General features: G+C 48.0%; 1 protein-coding gene across 2 annotated transcripts; it reads right to left on the bottom strand.

Moving 5' to 3' along the window:
* Nucleotides 1-173: 173 nt before the first annotated feature.
* NUP85 (nucleoporin 85) lies at nt 174-11,127 on the bottom strand. Of its 2 annotated transcripts, XM_066331970.1 has the most exons (19): nt 11,000-11,127; nt 10,814-10,907; nt 10,546-10,708; nt 10,122-10,192; nt 9,750-9,793; nt 8,933-9,002; nt 7,949-8,070; nt 7,491-7,625; nt 7,054-7,176; nt 6,604-6,735; nt 6,122-6,228; nt 5,772-5,855; nt 5,526-5,591; nt 4,899-5,050; nt 4,690-4,807; nt 3,256-3,356; nt 1,561-1,712; nt 896-982; nt 174-355 (listed from the first exon to the last, which is right to left on the bottom strand). In XM_066331970.1, exons 1-19 carry the CDS (start codon nt 11,030-11,032, stop codon nt 254-256), a joined length of 1,956 nt encoding a protein of 651 aa, XP_066188067.1. In that variant the 5' UTR covers nt 11,033-11,127; the 3' UTR covers nt 174-253. The 2 variants fall into 2 exon arrangements, with proteins under 2 accessions (XP_066188067.1, XP_066188066.1); XM_066331969.1 differs by having other exon boundaries at nt 10,546-10,907.
* Nucleotides 11,128-16,767: the final 5,640 nt, after the last annotated feature.

Raw genomic sequence — 16,767 nt, 5'->3', positions numbered from 1 at the left:
GAGGCAAAGAAAACATAAAATCCAAGGAAAAGCTGTAGTGAGGCTCACTTCACCAGGGGAGGACTGCCAGGCCAAGCAGCTGTTAACATTTTGATGCAGCTCCTTCATAAAAGGTTAAAAAAAGGTTATGTAAAAGTTGTTTTTGGAAGACAAGAACAAATGACCAGGCAATCTGCAAAACAAAACATTTATTCTTAGAAAAAGTCAGTTTATGTACAGCAAGCCCCAGAGGAAAAGGAACACCCAGCAGTCTTCAAGACCCTTCCACGGTGCCTTCTTTGACAATGACCCGTGCGAGGTTCCGTGCAAGAGCAAGTCTCAGCATTTCCACTTTAGTTGTCTCAATGTCATCATCCTGGAAGGGAGCAGAGCCTGGGTTAGGGGACTGCACACAACGAGGAGCTGGTGCCAGGGTCTGTCTCGGGGTTTGGAAAGTAAGAGGTATTTACCTGGGACCTCCTGAGAAGAGCAAAAGCTACATTTCCTACTTAATAGCTCAACCCAAGACAGCACTGCCAGCCTTTCCCCATTCCCTGGCTGCTGCAGGACTTTGCATGTAGAGCAAATGGTTCCCTGTTCTGTGCCTGGAATGCTCAGAGCCAGAGCTGGTGGCTGGCAACATCTCAGCTCTTCACTGCCCATGCAATGTGCAATTATTTATCTTGGAAAAGCATCATGGTCCAGTGCAAACCAAGAGGATATGAGGAGTAGGAGCACTCCTGCACTGGGTTTGTGAATACTTCAGTCTCTTGTTGATGCTTCATTTGACTGCCCTGAACCCACTGTATCAGTCTCTGGGACTTGGGCTGTCTGTCTCTTATGCCATCACTAGGAATATAAATGCAGTTTCCCTCCCTGACCCTTCACACAGCCTCCCCCTCAGAACTGGGCCTACCTGAAATTTCTGCTTATCTGGATTCCCTGCTGTCAGGTCTTCAAGGCATCGCATCAACTCATAAGTCTGCTCTGCTGAAAATATGACCTGTGAAAATCAAAGTATTTACTGAAAAAGACCAAATTTAAAGACATCACACAGACTAAGAAGATAATGCATTTAAAAGGAAGAGAATGCTTTTACACTCCCACAGATCCACTCTGACCCCTGAAATCACAGGATCCAAGGATAATTCAGGCTGGATGTGACTTTAGGAGGTCTCTAGTGCCACCTCCTGCACCAAGCAGGGTCAGCTGTGAAGTCAGAGTGGCTACTTTGAGTCTGTAATTGCTGAATTCTCCTTTTCTTTATGGATCTTAAGGGAAAAACTGTGCTTAGAAGAAGGAAGCACTGGAACAATCTTCAAGCAAAGTACCCAAAGGAGCTGGATGCAGTGCGTGCTAAAATCACCAGTGCAGATGAATTCTGCTGCTGTTGTAAGAGCAGAGAAGCAAGGTAAGAATCAATTTATCCCTTCCTGGGTCCCTGTGTGCTCCCACTGCTGGGACACCTGGAACTGCCACGGACAGGTCCTGGCAGGAGCAGGAAGGGAGGGTCACCACTTCGAGTTCCCTTGTCAGGAAAAAAGAGGCCCCTGGGAGGCTGTATCAGTGTGAGCTCCTCACCTCCTTCTGCTCCAGCAGCGGGAGTGCATCCGTGAGCAGCGTCATCCAGAAGGAGCAGGGGGCGATGTGAGCCGTCATCAGCGTCAGCAGCAGCCGCGCCGCCTCCGGGAACCGCTTCTCCCCGTAGAGCCGGTGGAACTCCCGGTACTTCCCTGCCACGGGGTGGGCAACGGGGCATCAGGGGCTGCTGGGCCTTGGGAGACCCTTCTGCTCCCACAGAGCCCGTGGCAGAACCACCCCCAACCAAAGGAGCCCAAAGCAGCCCGGTCTGGAGGACTGGGAATCTGGTGCACAAAGGTGACAACAGAGTCTCCCTGAAAGGGCAGCCAAACCCTGCTGTTGTTCTGAGTGAGCTTCAGGGTTTGCATCAGCCTGGTCAGGGGCTACTGCTGCCTCATGCTGAGTGTCTGCAGAGGAGTAATGCCCCAGTGGCTTAGAGAGCAGAGACAATGTCCTTTTTGAGGTCACAAGAGTATCAGCAGGTCTGAAAGCCTGCATCGTCTTCCTTGGTTGTTTAAACAAAACCTGGAATTGCTGTTAATAGGGCAAGTTCTGCATTTGGTAAGAATTAGTGATAACATCAATATCCAGCATGAGAGAAGTATCTGAGGATGGAAGTGGGGTTCATTCTGTATCCACTAAACTGTCACAATACTGGAAGTTAATGATTCTCATTCAGATTCACCTTGACTAATGCTTGAGCTCAAGGCAGAGTCATGGGGAAGTTGTCCAGTAAAGGTACACCTGATGTTCTAAAAACCCAAGGGGATAAACAGGCAGAAATATTTTCAGGATTGTTTAGAAAGAGCAGAAAGGGAAATGGCTTCTCTGGGGCTGGCCATGCAGATTATACTGGGCATGCAGAGCTGAGGGATTACCAATTTTCTAAGTCATGTTAGCTTCTAGACCTAACTTAGGATAAGCTTTAATGAAGGACATTCAGTTCCAGTTTTGCAAGCTGGACCAAGTGGAAGCAGATAAAACTCATGCTCACCCTCCCTGTAAAGGTGACATCAGGTAGAGGGGAGTCAGTCCAATGCTGACTGCTATTCCAAATTCCTATCAGATTCTGGCCCCTGCAATTGAGATCCCTAACTCAGCATCAGAGAAATCCATTTCCTGTTTTGGTCCATGAATCAAAGAGCAGCTGCAGGCAGAGGGGCAGGTTACCACAGCCTGCCTTGTGCCAGGCAGGAGAAGGAAGCTGTGGTACCTGAAGGAAATGAGCTGGAGGCCCTCGCTGTCTCTTGGCACAAGTGCTCAGTAAGAGGACAGATGCAGGGCTCTTGTTCCAGTGAGCTTGACTGGCACATTGAACCCAGAGACTTTGCAGGACTTGATAAAATTAGAACAAGGTCAACATCACTTAAACCAGTGGATTACTCTTCCAATGAAGCCCCTAAGGTAGCATTTGTTAGTATTTCAGAGCCTCTCAAGGTAGTGATAAGAGTCTGGAGAAAAAAGGAAGGAGAAGTTTGGAGTGTCAGGACTTGGGCCTGTCCTGCTCAGAGCAGAGCAGGAACCTGGTGTGAGGGCAGTGGAAAAGGCCACCACTGGAACAAGCTGTATCCCAAACCATTTGCTTTCCCCTCATCACTAAACCAGGAGGTAGCCAGATGGACAAAGGCATAAATCCAAGTAATTCCATTGAGTTCTCCATAACAGACCCCTATGGACACAGTAGGCAGCTCTCACCAAGGAATGTGAGCCGGTCACTGAGCAGCATGGATGGGCCCAGATTGTCAATGAGGTCCAGGTCAGAGAAACACCCCCTTTCACAATAGTCCTTAAGGAATCTGGGGAGAAAGTGGAACACAAGGAAAGCTTAGAGGGGAGGACATCACCCACATCCATTCTGTACCTCCTAATTCCTTCTCAGAAAACTTGACTGTACAGCTCAATTCCACTTTATCAACCTCCCCAAGGGTTTCCAAAGTTGTCAAACATTCCCTGGAAGTGAATGTATATTACACCACATCCCTGGTGTAATGTACATTAAGACACTTCATTGATTATTCTACATTCTGTGGTAGCTGAGATCTATTTTTTAAAAGGAATAAGTAAGTGAAGGAAGGCAAGCAAGGAAGCTGAGGCTGGTGGGTGCAGTAAGTAACATTTCCATTCTGCTCTGCTTTTCTGCTGTGTAAAAAAGTTGATAAGCAGCAGGAACAAAAACAATGCTAAAAGCTTTTCATCTGTTTTGTTACAGCCTCCATTGTGCTGCTTTCTGCAGAGCTGCTTCCTGTGACTTTTTTTTCATCCTTCTGTTGAAGGAAATGTAATGATTCCCACTCCCTCAAAGAACAAACAAAAAACCCCAAACCTCAGACTAGCAATCTCTTACTACTCCTTTTTCCAGTGTTTAAGACAGAGTGTTGCCAGGCCACCTACCCAGAGTGTAATTTCAAAATTATACTCTTAACTAAGCAGAAACTGGTCTCTGATTATTTCCAATTAACAAAATCTACACAACATGGATTATTAGAGATTAAAAAGCATAAAGAGTTGCCAGAGCTTTTGCTGAGGCCTGAGCCAAGTGTCAGTACTGTCCTCACTTTGGTAACAACCCTCCCACCCCAGACAAGGTCAGCAATTTTGAGAGGCTCATACAAAGCCAGGGACATGATAAAAACACTCCTTGATGCAAGTTTTTAGTAGAAACAGTGAGATTTTTAGTAGAAACTGTGGCTTAAGTGACTCCCACTGACTTGTTTGGAGGTTGTGAGGTGAATTTGATTGTAAATAATCCGCTGAATAAAGCACAAGTAGGGTTATCCTCCACCCAAATCAGCCCCCTGGGTCTCTGTCTGGCCCATCAAACAGCTCTGTCACAGCAAGTGAAGGGCAGAGAACAGAAGTCGTTAAAAGAAATGTTTTTTCAAGCAAGGTTTAAGGGAGTTGGACTCTCAGATAAAGCCAATCTGTTTTGTCTCTAGATATCAGGAAGGAAAACAACAGAGAGAAGGCACAGCTGGGGTACTGCAGGGGAGGGCACCTGAGGGTGTTGTTTTCTGGTCCAGAAGAAAGTGCCTGGCCCCACCTGCAGCAGTGGGAGCTTTGCTGGCCCTTGACAGAGCAGCCACCTTCCCCCTGTCCCCCCCAGGCTGGGAGCTGCTGGCTCAGCCTCACCGGTCTGAGATGAGGGTGGCAAAGGCCGCGTCCTTGGCCCGGATGCTCCAGGACAGGGCAGAGCCCAGGCGGTTGTTCCGCAGAGCCTTCATGGCCATGATCTTACAGACGCTGCGCACTTGGGGGGAAACACGGCAAAGGAGGGCAAGAATTAGTGTCACTAGGTTCAGCTGCACCACTGCAAAACAGTGAGACTGAAAATGCACCACCTTGTTCATGCATCTGCCTCTGCTCACAGATCCTCAGCACCTTGAGGGCCTTCTGCTCCGTGCTGAGTGGGATGCGCTCGATGTGCAGCTCCAGGTACACCCGGCCGTACTCCGGGCAGTGGTCGAAGTAATCCACCCCCAGCTGCCACAGGCTGAGAGAGGGGAGAAATCACCACCACTCCAACCCTAGAAATCTTCAATGAGCACAGCTGTAAAGCCCCAAGGAGAATCTGAGCCTGCATTACTAACTGTTAGCTCTGATTAACTTTGTATTCATTCCTGAAATGGCTTTTCCTTTCTACCCGATGCCAGTTCCCCGTAAAATGACTTTGAAATGCCACAGCTTTGGAATATGTGCAGCTCGTAAGAACTTCAGTGCAGGACACTCTGCACAGTGGCAGGAGTGGCTGTGCCCAAGTCACAAGGTGTGAAAGACTACAGACAGCTTTTGTCTCCATTCAGGAAGGGAAATGTGCCAATCTTGTACAATCCCTTAGGGACACCTCTGCTGAAATTCTAACAGTGACTGCTCTAAGTTTTGCTCTTTTACTTCATGAACATCCAGTTATTTGTTTTGGCTGCCTCAGTTTAAGTCTGTCCTATGAGTCATAAAACAAAAGTTGGTACCTGTGATGGGAGAAGAGTCCTGAGGCATACTCCAGCAGGAGGAATTCACGCATATTTGAACCAAAACTGGGGGGAAAGAGAGCAAATATCCAGATATTATTAATTGCATTTCACTAGAAAAATCTGATGACTTTATTTCACAAGTGCTCTCAAATTCTGCAGCATGTTCTCTTTTGGTTTTGGGGTTTTTTTTTCCTCTGGGCTATTTTAATCAGCTTTATTCAAATAATGCAAATAAATACTTACTAGAGATTGTGAGACTGCAGGAGTTTGCAGTGATCCAACAGGTCAGTCAGATGAGCCACAAACCACCAGTTGCTCAGGACAATGCTGTGTTTGAAGCAAAAGAAGAAACTAAGCCTAAAGGGGCTGTATCACATTTTCCACAGGCATTTCTTACCAATACACTGCTCTGTTACAGACCAAGGTCTGGCTGCAATGTCCAAGACTTAATGGAATACTTTTAATTGCTGCCAGCTTCACGGATTTTTGCTAAGTCCTTTGTAAGGATGATCAGGGTTCTGTACCCATACACCACCACAAACACACAGAAGCAATACTGTAGAACTAGAGAATCAAAAACCTTAAAACTGAACCTGCATTCCTTGATCACTTGATGCATCTCAAATTCAAAGGCTGCCATTAAAATCAGGTCCAGGGGCTCAGGGCTGCTCTCTCCACCCAGGAACAGGTCCATACTAGACTGTGAAATGAGATGACAAGACATGATAAATGCAGAAGCAAGATATTTGTTTGGATGTAGCAGTTATTTTAAGGGAAATAACAGATCACAGGGGCTGAACACATTAACAAAATGGAATTTTCCTCATTTTCGCATAAGGGAACTGGGAAAACAATTCACAGGAACAAGACTGGCAACGTTTTGACACTGAGATGAGAAGTGGGTCTTCAATAATTATTTGTCAATTTTATCACTCTCCCAGTCCTTTTACAAACTCCAGACAACATCTTACAGACATGTAGTTGCTGTAAGACTTTTCCCTAAGTTTTTCTTTCAGCGTAGTAACCCTTGTGTGCCTGAAACAGTGAAGACTATTACAGTAATTGTTTGTCCTACCTGTGCATAGAACCGCAGCTCCATCGGCTTCACCGTGGGGTGGGAATACAGGAGCCGGGTGACCAGGAAGTGATACCATGTGGTCATGAGCTCCTTCTTCTCCAAAATGGCATCCTCGTCTCCCAGCAGGATCTAATGGGACAAAAACACAGGAGGAATGCTGCAGACTCAGCGATGAACACAGCTGCACTCCAGCTCTCCACAGGCATTACTCCTGTTCTGCAAAGGTGAGGATTTATTCAAAATTACATAACAAAGATCCTTCTCACAGCCCAGTTTCCAGATCAGCCTTGGACAAGGAGAGAAACCCATCTGCCCAGGCTGGTAAACCATCAACAGAGGACAGGAGACATATTGAAGTTACTTATGGCTACACTGTGCTCCTGAAACTCATAAGGATGGATTCAATAGTTTAGTCCGAAGTTTCTTTTGTTCCCAGCAAAAACACACCTTGCAGATGGACTCCATGTGGGGATTGGAAGCGAAAGTTCCATCCTGTAGATACCGCTGACATTCCTCGTGCCAGTGCTGCCACTTCAGCTCCAGCTCTGTCAGTGTCTGGGTGTTGCTAAGCTACACAGAAAGAATAAAGGAATACAGGGAATAGAGGAAACATCAAGTCAAATCACACCAGGCTCTTGGGCCAAACTCACAGTCATTCCTGATAAAAAGCTAAACATAAGGCTGCCTGTCATCTTTCTATGTTGATTTGTCACCTAACAGACTTTTATCTGAATTGTTGGATCTTTGGGCAATTCAAGAACACAAATATTGTTACTGTAAAGGAGTAAGACTGAGATGTTCTAAAGGGGAACAAACTGTTACAAGGGATACAACCAAGTGGCTTTTCCCAGCAAACTACATGAAAAACTATACTTTTTACATACACTGGGCACAGGCATCTTCTTCATCAAGTCATCCAAGATTTTGTACATGTTCATGGATGCGGGATTGGCACTGGCTTCCTTGGAGAGCAGGTGCCGCGCTTCATCCATCCGGCCTTGGAGCACAAAGATATCCACCTGCAAAAACCCCCTGTCCATGAGCTCCACGCTGGACAACATTATGGGACATCCAGGAAAGGGATCAGAGGGCCATTTTAACCTGTGATTCAGGCTAGGGAAGTGGAGTTAAAATGTTTAAACTGTAGGCACTGCTTATTCAAGTAACAGTGTAAGGCTCGCCCTCTGTGGGTCAGGAAGGATGAGGATGGAAATGAGAATGGCTTCATCCCAAAGCCGACACAGGCAGACAGCAATGAAGTGTTGTGTCCAGCAGGGAAGGGGAAGGAAAGCACAGACATGAATTCCTTTTGTTTAACAATCTTCCAGGTGGTGATACTCACCACATTCCAGAAGAGTTTGTGTTTGGATGGACTCTCACTGCTCAGAACTTCCCTGACCATGCTGTCCACGTCACACACATGGAGCCGCACCCAGTCCAGGAGGCGCAGCAGGAGGGGCCCAGCTGTGCAGACAGATTTCCCTCTGTCAGCTCCCAAACTGCTCTCACACATTTCATAACAGTTTGACATCACTAGATAAGATTTACTGACTACCTGCCACCCCCAAACTACAGAGTTCCTTAAGCAGAGAGGCCCACGGAGTACCCAGCCTCTGACAGGTTTTCCTGTGGCAACATGGTCTAGTAGAAAACCCAGATTTGAAGAAATAAAGAGTGAGTGATCCAGATCAAAAATCCTGCAATGCCAAGACACAAGTAGGATATTTCTGTTTCTTTTAGCATAATTTCATTATTACTAACTGAATAGAGGACGGAATTTGGCAGTAGGTGATTAATTTAGATTAAATAATCTGTAATTTGTGAATCTCTCCCGAATTCTGGGACTATGTAAATAGCACATTTGTTTGCATCATATGATTTCCTTCAAAAATTATTTCCTACTTTAAAATGCCAATATAAACAGAGCGACTTCAAAAACGGCAACCTAAAGTTAAGGGAGTTGTATCAGAGCTGAGTAAAGTTTAACTGGCATCAACACATTTAATGCTTAAAGACATCTTTAAGCTTACACATAAAACAGATTGGCAACAACTTTTGTTATCCCTCCTCTTCATAACCATTCTGACAAAGAAACAATTTAAATCAGAGTGAGGGAGAAAAGTAGAAGGCAAATTGACTAGCCTGACATAATTCAATATAAAGAAGGCAATTAACTGAGGCAGAAGAGGTATTAAAAGGCTTACAGACATTCTCCATATCTCTGAAACATGAAACTATGACACAATGAATATGACATACATTTTAAGCAACTAAATATGCAAAGAAGAAACCCTTCAGGTCTACACCAGGATAGTTCACGGCTCACCTGTAGCTGCTTCAACAAACAGAATCTCACACAAGTTCCAGATCAGCTCCATTGCAGAGAGAATGGAAACCTGAAGGAAAGCAGGGAGAAGTTTCAGAGCTAGTCATTATTCCAGTAGAGTATTTTAACCCCTCAAAGGCATCTGCTGTCCACAGCAACCAGCTCTTACAGAGAAATATCATACTGACATTTCAGAGAGAAAAATTAAAAGATACAGGCCACAATTTCAATCTTCTTTTGGTCAGAAAACACTGACACTGTCTAATGAAATGCAGCAATAATCTGTAACCAGTGAGCAACCTAACTGGTCTTATTTTCAGCCTTTCTGCACTTCTAAGACTCAATACAAACATCAAAGGAAGAAAGAACAGCCAATGAAGCAACATCACTGCAGCTGATAGGACAAAACCGGTGTGAGCACTCAGCTCTTCCCAGAACACTCCATGAATCTGGCAGCTCACCGTGAACACCCAGAGGTTGCTACGAGCCTCAGATGCAACTGATTGGAATCTGAGAGTTTGAGAGATGAAACACCACAAAGCAAGTCTGAAACTTTTCTTGTCAGCTTTGGGATGACAAGAAAACATCACATCTACAACAGCAAATATGTTTATGACATGGCAGTGAATTGAGGTGTTGGGCATCTTTATTGTTTTAAAAGTACAGGAATTAACTCTTTATTTCCATCTATTCTTGGTCATGAACTGCATCTCATATAGAAGGCAGACTTAAATCTGAAGTGCCTCATGCCACAGTAGTGGCCTGATGAATTCACCAGCCAGTAATCCACATTCAACCTGACAGGACTGCAGATTACCTGAGTGCTGTACTGGCCTTGCAGGGCAGCGTCCCGGGTCGAAACTGAGGGAAAAACAAGGAAAGTCAAAACAGCCACATATTTACCTTTGACAGTCCCTTCTGAGCTTTGGTAGCTTTCCATATATCTGCCACATGAGATATGAAAAGGCTGCAAGTCCCCAGAGAAGCAGTTACAATATGGTGGGAAAAAACAGTCCCTGACCAGATTTACAAACCAACTTGGAAATCTCCAGCATCGAAATAGAGTCTTGGTAATTACTGAAACCTACACATGCTATTGTACAGTAGTTGCAATAAGTTACCAATTACAATCCTACTTTCATAATTGCAACTGGTGTTTTGTTTTCCTGCAGTAAGAGAACAAACTTACCAGCTGCCTGGTGCATGTCCTCCATGCAGGCTCTTATCACTGACCGGTAGTTTTTACTCACTTGAACCAATCTGCCAAACACAAAAAGACTTTGGTTGAAGGGAGCTGTTGGAGTTTCAGTGTTATGTCCCCTAAAGCCTTGCAAGTGTCTCTGCAGCAGCAGCTCCCAGCACCTGGGTGGATCCAGCTGGAATCAGTGAGACTGTGTCACACTCTACCGGTGTGGTTATTGGAAGGATCCGAATCTTGATTTGTAAAATCTCCCCCAAATGGTCATTCTATCTGTCCCGCTGCTGATTCCCGAGCTGGTACAAGCAGCCTGGCCAGCGGCACTCGCCTCACCGGAGGCGTCTGTCAGCCCCTGGCGCTGGCCCCCGGCTGGAGAACGGGCAGCGGGTGTCTCCCACCCTCCCCATCCACTCACTGCGCCTTCCGCGACTTCCCCGCCAGCTCCTCCTCGCTCCGCTGCAGCCCCATGAAAATCCCGTGCGACTCGTTGAAGAGTTTCCGCAGGGTCTGGATGTAAATGTCCCGATCTCTGCGGACCACGAAGACGCGGGAGGAGCTCGGCGCTCCATCCTCGGTACCTGCAACAGAGTCCGTCAGCGTCCGGGCAGCAGCGCCCGCCCCGCGCTCACCCCAGAACCGGGATGGGCACGGAGAGCGGGACACGCGTCGGGACCGGGACCCACCAGCGCGGCCGAAGAGGGTCTCGCACACCAGCACCTCGGCGGGGCCCCAGGCGAAGCACAGCTGCCGGGACGACGAGTCCGCGCCCGGCACCACCTGTGGGGGGACGGTGTCGGTCAGCGGCGCCCCGGCCCCGCCCCGCCCGTGGCCCCGCACCCGCGGCCTTGCCCCGCCCGCCCATCCCGCACCACGAGCGGCGGCTCCGCGTCCGGCTCGTCCATGGCGGCGCCCGCGCTGCTCCCGCTCCCGCCCGCCGGGGCTCCGCAGGCCCCCCCGGGCTGTCCGCGCCGCTGCCTGCGCGCCCGAGCCCCGAGCCCCGAGCCCCGGGCCCGGCCGCCGCTGCCCCGGCCGAGCCGCCGCCCACGGCCGGGAGGGGACGGGCAGGGAGCGCGGGGCTCGGCCGGCCCGGGGCAGGCACCGCCGCTCGCCCCGGAAGCGCCGCCCGTTCCCGAGGCCCCGCTGGGGCGGGACCGGCGCCGCTCCGCCCCCGCCCGAGCCGCGGGCCCTGAGCGCCGGGGCCGCTGCCAGTGGGCTCTGGGGGAGGGATGAACGGGTCCGGATGGACGGACGGATGGATGGAGGCCACCACATCACAGCCTGCCTCATTTTCTTGTCAGAACACATTGAGTGCTGCCTGGGAGCTTTGCTGGCCCTGAGCTTGTAGTGCAGTGATGTAGTTGGTCAGTCAGCGTTCCCAAGTTCACTGAATGGGTCAAGTTGGAAGCAGCACAAACTGCGGTCCAAACTCCCTGCTCAAGCAGGCTCATCCCAGAGCACATGGCACTGGACTATGTCCAAACAGTTCTGGAATCTCTCCAGTGAGGGAGACCCCACACCCTGTCTGGTCTCTGTTCAAGTGCGCAGTCACTTGCAGAGTGTTGTTTTCATGCTCTCTTCATTGACTGATTGCTGTGAAACGACCAGTGTCTCCTATTTCTTTATGCATGTCAAACACATGCAAGTAGAGAAGCCTCTGGGATGTTGAAGGTGATGCTCTTTGGAGCTCTCGGGCATTGATAAAGCTGATGAATCATGTTAGGTGCTTTGACCAGTGAGTTGCGTGCAGGTTGGGGAAGGACTTGAAATGAAGCAGAATCGCAGCAAGAAGAACTGCCTTTGTGCCTCATTCACTCACTCCCTTAGGGTCCAGGAGGAGGTCAATATCCCCTGGACGTTGGGTAGAGGTGCCTTCTGAGGTTGCTGGAGGCTCATCACCTTTCTGCTAACACTGGGAACACCATGGTATCCAACTCAATAACCTGCTGTGATAAAACACTAACAGCGCCCTGTTCCTCTCTTTCCATTCTGCTCTCCTTCCCACTTCTGTGTACTCCTCACTTTTTGCCTGTGCTAACCAATGACCAAGTTCTTCAGCAATACACTTTTTAAGACAAGTATTAGCAGTGCTGCTTTGTTGGTCTCACAGCTGGAAACAGTCCCTCTTAAGCTGGTGCTTTACCAGGACACTCACTAAAAATTAACTTTTCAAGATAATGTAAATCATTTCCTGTCCTTGTATGACAAATGCTGCAACACTTCATAGCTAAATTGCCCTTTTTTACTTAGCTGCTGCTGCATCCATAATTTCCAATAAAAATAAGGCCAGCAGTTATCTGTGGGAAGAGCATGTCATGTAACCAGTCATGCTGAGAAAAGGAAGTGGTGTCTGTTCAGGTCAGAAGGAATGAATTTTTGCAGGTAGCACAAATTAAATACTTAGAAAGCTGCTTGAGAAACTGAAGACTTATCAATTTTAAACCCCTCACCATTTATCATGGGTAAGGGTCTGTGTTTTATTATTTGAGGATGTGCCTGTATTTGAATCCCTGTTGTACAAAGTCAAATTCACCTATTGTCTTACACAATGATGCTGCTGTGTGCTGCAGACTTCTGAGGATATTAGTGGGCATTCCCAGATTCAAAATACCATTCCACACATCACTAAAAGGCTCTTGATGCAAAACAAAACTGTATGTCTGAAAACCCTGGGGTACAAGGCCTCCTGCCACTGTTCCTCAAGGCTAAAGTGATGCTTTTATAACTGCAGCAGTTTCTTGTGAGTGGCAAAATATATTTAGAATATCCGTGTAACACTGTGTAGGGATCCACCGTGGAGGAGGTGGATCTAGGAGTGGGACAGTGTCCTCTGTTGCTCCCAGGTCCATCTGTGTAAAGAGACACTGAAAGTTGGAACCCTTTGATGTTCTCCTGCTGTCTCTTGGCACACAGTGTCCACTTTGCTCACTCCCTAAAAGTGTCAGAGATTTTTTCATATCCGCAGCATCTGTTGTTCTTAAATGGATGATTCCTGGGGAAATCATCTTGGGAAAGGTGAGTTTTAGTATGAAATCTTGACATTTTTTAGTCCTCTTGAACACTGGCTGGAGTTCTGCTCATATCTAGAAGGGAAACCTTCCTGTTCACCTCTCAAGGAGGCTTCTGTTCCTCTCCAGTCCATATAATTGAGCAGAACTGGGAATTTCCATGTCAGCGTGAAAATTCACATTGCTCAGAAAGGCTCTGGAGTATGGGCTGTGGGTCCAGCAAGGAAAGCAAAGAGAAACTGTGTGGTTTACAGTCAGGAGAAAAAAAAAAAAAAAAAGGTCTGATGAGGATAGGAATTACTACCTTGTGAAATAGGACATTTGGAAGCTATTTGGGGAACAGAGAGAATGATCACAATCATGAACAGGGTAGGCAAAGCACAGGCAGGGCTGTAGGCAAAAGGTATTTTCTATTCCCAGGGCTAAGACAGAATTAATGAAGAGCAAAGCCTGAGTAAAGCTCTCAGACCTGCAGGGTCTGATCCAGTAACCCACACACTTGTTTACACCTCTAAATTACTGTTTGCTTTCGGTTCTTGCCTTGGACTCAGTGCAAAATAACACCCAGTTCTAAAGGGGCTGGAGTTCTTTTTGTAGACTAATGCTTGCTGATGTGCAGGAGCATACACCTTCTGCCTGTAGCTGCTTTGTTGTCAAAATCTTGATGTTTTAAAATCCCAGCATGAAGGGCATATATAGGGAATGCCAGTGTTCCCTGCCCTCTTCATCAGAGGGCGGAGAATTAAGCCAAATAGCACTGCAAAATCTAGATTTCTTCCTTATAAAACTGCAATACAAGAATGAAACAAAGCACAGAAATATTTTAAGAAACAACACGTGGAACTTTTTTCTCACAGGGATGGAATTTTTCAGGAATTCTCACTATGGTGCTTCTCCGCTCACTTCCCTTCCGCTTGGTGCATTGAAGAGGAGAAGCTCGGAGGGACAAAAAAGCTTTGCTTTGCTCCCCTCTGCTGTATTTTAGCACTGATTATTGTCAGCTCCAGTTTCTCAGAGTTTCCGTTGTTGCTATGTAAAAAAGAGAAGCCACACAGAGATGAGGTTTGTAGAAACCTGCTCTGTGATTTGGAATCTGTGTGATTGGTAGTGAGACCAGTGCTGGTGCAGCCGAAGCCGTTTCCAGCCTTTCTGAGCATGTCTAACTCCCATATGTTCTCATAAATTCTAGAGTGTTTTCCTGTCCTTTTAAGCACATTTCTTCTATTTGTGATGCTGCTTTAACGTGTGTCTCACTTGACACCATTCCTGCCTTCAGTTCTTTCATGCCACGCTCAGGCCTTGGCCAGTTTCATCCCACCTCCCCCAAAAATCCTCCTCCTGGACCTGTAGCACAGGGATCTTCAAGGAGGGAGGGGGAAGAAGTGACAAGAACAGTATACAACAGGGCCATCAAGCCCCATGATGCCCTTCCTCACACTTCTCTGTGATGTTGCATCATCTCTAAAAACAGAACTTAAGGCCACCGGGAAACACAACTCATTTTTTGTTCTGTGAAGTAGTACCCCATGGCTTTGGAGTTTCGCTTTAAAAAGCCATGGATGAGATAGAAGGGTGGGGATTAAGGTGGTTTGTTTCCTTATTCTCTCTAGTGGTTCTACTTCTTAGTGGTGATGATGGACTTGAGAAGGTCTAAACCAAGTGGTCTATTGCTTTTCTGAGGTCAAATTAAAGGAGAAGGGAGATCCTAGGAGCCTGAGACCTCACACATGAAGGGGGATTTGGGTAGAAGCACATGGTCTTCCCCAGCCAGAGTGCTTCTCACCTCCCAGTACCTTAAACAAATAGAAAAATAATAGCATGAGTAATTAAACACAGTGAAAACAGGCACGATCAACTGATTGATCTTCTGATGATAAATCAAGTAAATTGACACAGGTAGGAGTGGAAAGCAGAGCTCAAAGGAGGATCTGTTTGAGTTGATGTCACAATTTGAAACAGCATTTGTTGCCTTCTTGGGTCAAACTGAACACTTCAGTGCCTGGGATTTTTTAAGAACTGACTGATTAAAACTCTTCAGGAGGAGTAAAATACTAAACCAAAAAGGTTTTATGAAATTTCAGGCTAAATTTTGCACTACAAGGGATGGTAAAAGACTTACTTCACAGCTCATGTTTTGTGGAAGCTCGGGCCTGGGCCATCCTTCTGCCACAGGTAGGGACATGGCTGTGCCATTTTCTCATCTGGATACTTGGATAAAGGCTTGGCTTCAGCTTCCTCTGCCCAGTGGGTGTTACTCTTCTGCAATTTCCAGAAAATTGCAGTAAATATCTAATCTGTGCTCAGAAGGAGAGAGCTGGAATGTGAAGTAACATGACAAAAGGTAGAGGAGAGGGACCAGAACTCACAGTGAAAAGCAAGTCTGCAGCTTTGCCTGCAGGTGAAGTGTCTCTTCAGTCAATATTTCACTATATGAGCAGTTTATTCTGGGCAAGGAACATCTCTGAAATGGTGCAGAAAGTTTTGTCCTGCCAGGAGCAGGGGGTTTGTGACCACACGGCCACCTTGGTGTCACGACCAAGAGTGTTCCCACACAGAGCAGCACCAGTGTGGAGTGATGCACACCTGGAAAATCCATCCATGGGGGATTGGCAGGGATCATCTTTGTGGTGTTCCTTTTCCATCTGTGTGATGTAGAGAAGCATTTGACAAATGATAGTGGCGAGTGTATTGCTGATGAAAAAACGCACAGGAACCATTTTGTGTGAATCTGTGAAATCTCTGGAGTTATCGAAAATTTCCTCCTGCCTTCCACGGAGATGAATTTTAAGAAATCACATCATTGGTGGCGTATCCTCTGATTAATGTAATTTATGTAGTGTAATTGTTGGGGTGCTGTAGATGCTGTGTTCCCTCACAGATGTGGCACCTCTCTCAGGACAACCCAGGGTTTTGGGGTGTCCTCCATAACGCAGCGAGGGACACAAACAGGAGGGAGAGATTTGATGAGGCAGTGATGAGGGAGATCACAGAACCACAGGATCAGTGAGGTGGGAAAAGGCCTCTGAGATCAGCGAGTTCAACCTGTGCCCCAACACCACCTTTGTCACCAGACCACGGCACTGAGTGCCACATCCACTCTGCCCCTGAACACCGCCAGGGACAGGGCTCCGCGGGCTGCCCGTTCCATGGGGGCCGGGGCCGGTCACGGGAAGGTGTGTGTGCAAAGAACACCATGGGAGGCCCTGAAGGGGCTACGAGGGGACCTGTGGCAGGCGGCCCGGCGGCTTTGAGGAGATTTCATATTTGAGGGGACCAAGGATGCTAAGGATGGCACGGAGAAGTTGTGCTCGGGCAGGGCGCGGCGTGAGGCGCGCCTCGGGGCGCTGAGGGCGGCCCGGCGGCCATTTTGCGAAGGACAATGCCCGCCGCGCGGGGCGGGGCGGGAGCGCGCGCACGCAGCGCGCACGCAGCGCGGCCGCGGGGGCGCGCGCGCCCTTCCCCTCCCGCCGCCGCCGCCGCGTTATGTAACGGCCGCGGGGCGCGCGCGCGCTCCCTCCGCCCCCCCCCCTTCCGCCTCCTTCCCGCCTCACCCCCCGCCCGGCCCTGCCCCCGCCCCTCCCGGCGTGCCGGGGCCCAATGGGCGGCGGGAACGCGCCCGGGGGGGAGGGGAG

Source organism: Sylvia atricapilla, chromosome 18, assembly GCF_009819655.1.
Source record: "Sylvia atricapilla isolate bSylAtr1 chromosome 18, bSylAtr1.pri, whole genome shotgun sequence".
Classification (NCBI taxonomy): Eukaryota; Metazoa; Chordata; class Aves; order Passeriformes; family Sylviidae; genus Sylvia; species Sylvia atricapilla.
Note: the sequence above shows the minus strand (reverse complement) of the source record. Positions and strands in the feature narration are given on the sequence as shown.

Bases quoted from the DNA above. Each gene is read 5' to 3' on its own strand.
- NUP85 (XM_066331969.1), bottom strand. From the start codon at position 11,032: ATGGACGAGCCGGACGCGGAGCCGCCGCTCGTG. The intron at 6,736-7,053 runs GTGTGTTTTTGC...TTGTCCCATTAG, and splicing joins ACATGGAGTCCATCTGCAAG to ATCCTGCTGGGAGACGAGGA. The intron at 5,592-5,771 runs GTAAGTATTTAT...CTTTCCCCCCAG, and splicing joins CTGCAGTCTCACAATCTCTA to TTTTGGTTCAAATATGCGTG.